Source organism: Alligator sinensis, unplaced genomic scaffold (assembly GCF_000455745.1).
Source record: "Alligator sinensis unplaced genomic scaffold, ASM45574v1 scaffold113_1, whole genome shotgun sequence".
Taxonomy (NCBI): Eukaryota; Metazoa; Chordata; order Crocodylia; family Alligatoridae; genus Alligator; species Alligator sinensis.
In genome coordinates, this window is record NW_005842918.1 from 130,448 (window position 1) to 133,306 (window position 2,859).

Consider the following 2,859-nt stretch of genomic DNA (forward strand, 5'->3'; position numbering starts at 1 on the left):
CTCTTCCAAGTCCATTTTGGCACGCAGGAAATTGGCGTGTTCGCTGCCGTCGCCCGGCATCTCAAAGTAGATGTCCACCCCATCCGTGGGGCGCGGTGTGGGGGTCACTGTGGGGGGCAGGGGCACATCAGTGCGATGCAGGGGGGCCCAGAACCCCCGTAGGCTCTTGCACAGCGTTTACAGCCCCCTAGTGGCCCCCGTTGGCCACTGCAGCCTCCAGATGCAGGCCTGACGCCCCCTGCAGGTCTCCGTTGGCCACTGCGGGGTACCCCCTAGAGCTGTCCAAGTCCCCTAGTGTCCTGCCATGGCCACAGACCCCCAGAGGGGACCCAGTGCCCTCCTAGGACTATTGCAATGGGTCAAGAGCCCCCTAGAGGCCCCCATTGGCCACTACAGCTACTGGCTGGAAGCAGCCCTGGCGCCCCTGGGGGGCCCCGTAGGCCACTGCAGGCACCTCCTAGAGCCCCCCCCTGCCCTGTTGACACCAGTGGCAGGTGGTGGGGGCGGGGGTCCAGCGGTGCCTGGAACGGCTGTGCAATGCCATACAAACATCCTATTGTGCTGCTGGGACCAAGCGAAAACAGCCCAGGGCCTGAGTGCCAGCCCCACTTCCCGGTGCCAGGCTGAGCCATCCCCGCCCCCTGCTAGCCCCGCCCCCTGGCTGTGTGAGGTCCTGCTTCAGCCCTTAATGTAGTGTTGTGTCCTGGGGACTTCTCCAAAGGGACTCCCCATGCCAACATCCTGCCCCAGGGTCTTCTGGGAAGGGAACCCCATGGAGGATTTCCATCCCTAGTCTCTTCCCTGTCTCTCCTGCTAGTTTTTCTTCTTACCCATCTGTCACTCCGGTTGCTAAGCAACCAGCTCTGCCTATGTGACCTGGACCAGGTGAGAGGAGGGTGGATCTTCTTATCTATTGTTCTAAGCAGAGACCTCATGGGCTGGTGGGTGGGGTCAGGGGGGAGCAGGGCTGGTAGCCCCTTTCACTCCACCAGGTAGTGATGATGCTTTTCAAATTGGTTGGCTAGCTGCCAAGAACTGCTGGCCTTCATTGGGCCCCCAAAGGTAATGTCAGAAGGTCTATATAAGCTTAGACTGCCCGGGAAGTGGGGCAGAGCAGCCATGGTGAAGACACACACGAAACCTAAAACACCTGCAGCTCTCTCTCTCAACATGCTGAAGTGAGTAAATGGTTGAATCCTATCTAGATTCTGTAAAGTAGATGGTGATCAAAGGCTACCTAGCCACCCTGTTTGCTCTAAGGTTATTCTGTAATATTTCTCTATCCTGCAACTTTCTCTAAGCTTTCCATCTGTAACCAATAAAGTTCTTCACTGTACTAAGTGTGGTGGACTTGTTGGGAGAGGCATGCCTTTGTGCCCCCTTGGTCCGGCTGACTAAGGGAGGCTGCTTTTTGTGCTTCAGGCTACAGGAAGGACCCCCAGCTTTTGCAGTGGATCAAGCATCCTCAAGGTCTATAAGGACTATGTACTCCAGGAAGCACAGGGCCAAAGCCAGTCCAGACCCCTGGGTGGTGGCGGCGGTACCCCCAGGCTTGCGGTGTACTCCAGGAAGGGGGGGGGGGGGGGTCGGCCAGATGCAAGGTGCCCCAGGGAGGCAGTCGGAGCTTGGCAGGTGGACAGGCACAGTGAGGTGGGTGGTTCAGCACAGGAGTGCCCCCTACTGGCCCACCACATACCCTATGACAAGATCTTGCCCTAGGACCTTCTGGGAAGGGACCCGCTAGGCCAACATCCTGCCCCAGAGCCTTTTGGGAAGCCTGACCTTTGACCTCCTCCTCAGTGGTCTGCGTGGTGGTGGTGATGGTGGTCTGGGTGACGCTGTCGTCATAGTAACCGGGCTCCACGAAGTAGTCATCCCTTGTATCTGGGAAGGGGTCATCCTCATCCTCCCCGAGGCCATCGTCGGCCTCCTCCTCTTCTTCCCCCAAGCCCTCGTCCTCATCTTCGTCCTCGTCCTCTGCCTCCTTCCCGCCTGTCTCCAGCGTCTCCTCCTCCGTGGGTGCCCGGCCTGTCGGGGTCCCCTCACTTGTGGGGGGGAGCAGAGGGCAGAGTCAGTGCTGCAAGCTTCCCTTGCCGCAGTCATGGGGGGGTGGCAGCTGTGAACTTCCTTCACAGCAGTGTCATGAGGGGCAGGGTTGTAAGCTTCCCCAGCAACAGTGTCATGGGGGAGACGGTTCAGAGGCTGCAAGCTTCCCCGCAGGAGTGCCCTGAGCTGCCCCCCACCCCTCACCTGTGCTCAGGCTCCTCTCTCAAGGGGGCAGGGCTGCGGAGCAGGGACGAGGGCTGGTCCAAGGGCCCTGGTGGGGGCCGGGGGGGGCAGCACACGTACTCCACGCCCCGGAAGTGGTCGGCCCCGCAGGGCAGCAGCATCCCATAGCTGTGCAGCTCCAGCCCCTCCATGCCACAGGCCTGGGGAGGGCACAGGGGGGAGGAGAAGGAGGGAGAAATTGGCTGAGACACCCCCGCACAGGCCTGCAATGGTTCCTCCTGGTTGGAAATGGTATCTCCCAAGATGCCCTTTTTTTGTATGGGAATGGTATGCTCCATGTGCCCCTCCCTGCCCCCCCAGCAGTGTTAGCCTTCAAAGGCACACCCTGAATAGTGGTTTCCCCCCTGTCCCCAGGGCAATGGTATCTCTTCAACTCCCTCCCACGACCAAGAGGAATTGTATCCACGCCCCCCACAAGGTCTATGGTATCTCCCCAACTCCCCCCACCAAGGGTAATGGTATCTTCCCGGCCCCCGCCCCCCCAAGAAAATGGTATATCCCCAACTTCCTCCCCACCCAAAGGCAATGATATATCCCAAACTCCCCGCCTCCCTCCAAGGGAAACGGTAC

The 2,859-nt window shown here is 59.8% G+C and overlaps 1 protein-coding gene across 1 annotated transcript in view; it reads right to left on the reverse strand.

Moving 5' to 3' along the window:
* The window catches only part of APLP1 (amyloid beta precursor like protein 1), a 19,190-nt gene that overhangs the window by 11,386 nt on the left and 4,945 nt on the right, over positions 1-2,859 (reverse strand). Inside the window, 3 exon segments of the mRNA XM_025192375.1 lie at positions 1-107; positions 1,783-2,045; positions 2,251-2,429. The exon segment at positions 1-107 is cut by the window's left edge and continues 24 nt beyond it. Of these exon segments, the coding sequence (XP_025048160.1) occupies positions 1-107; positions 1,783-2,045; positions 2,251-2,429 (549 nt within the window).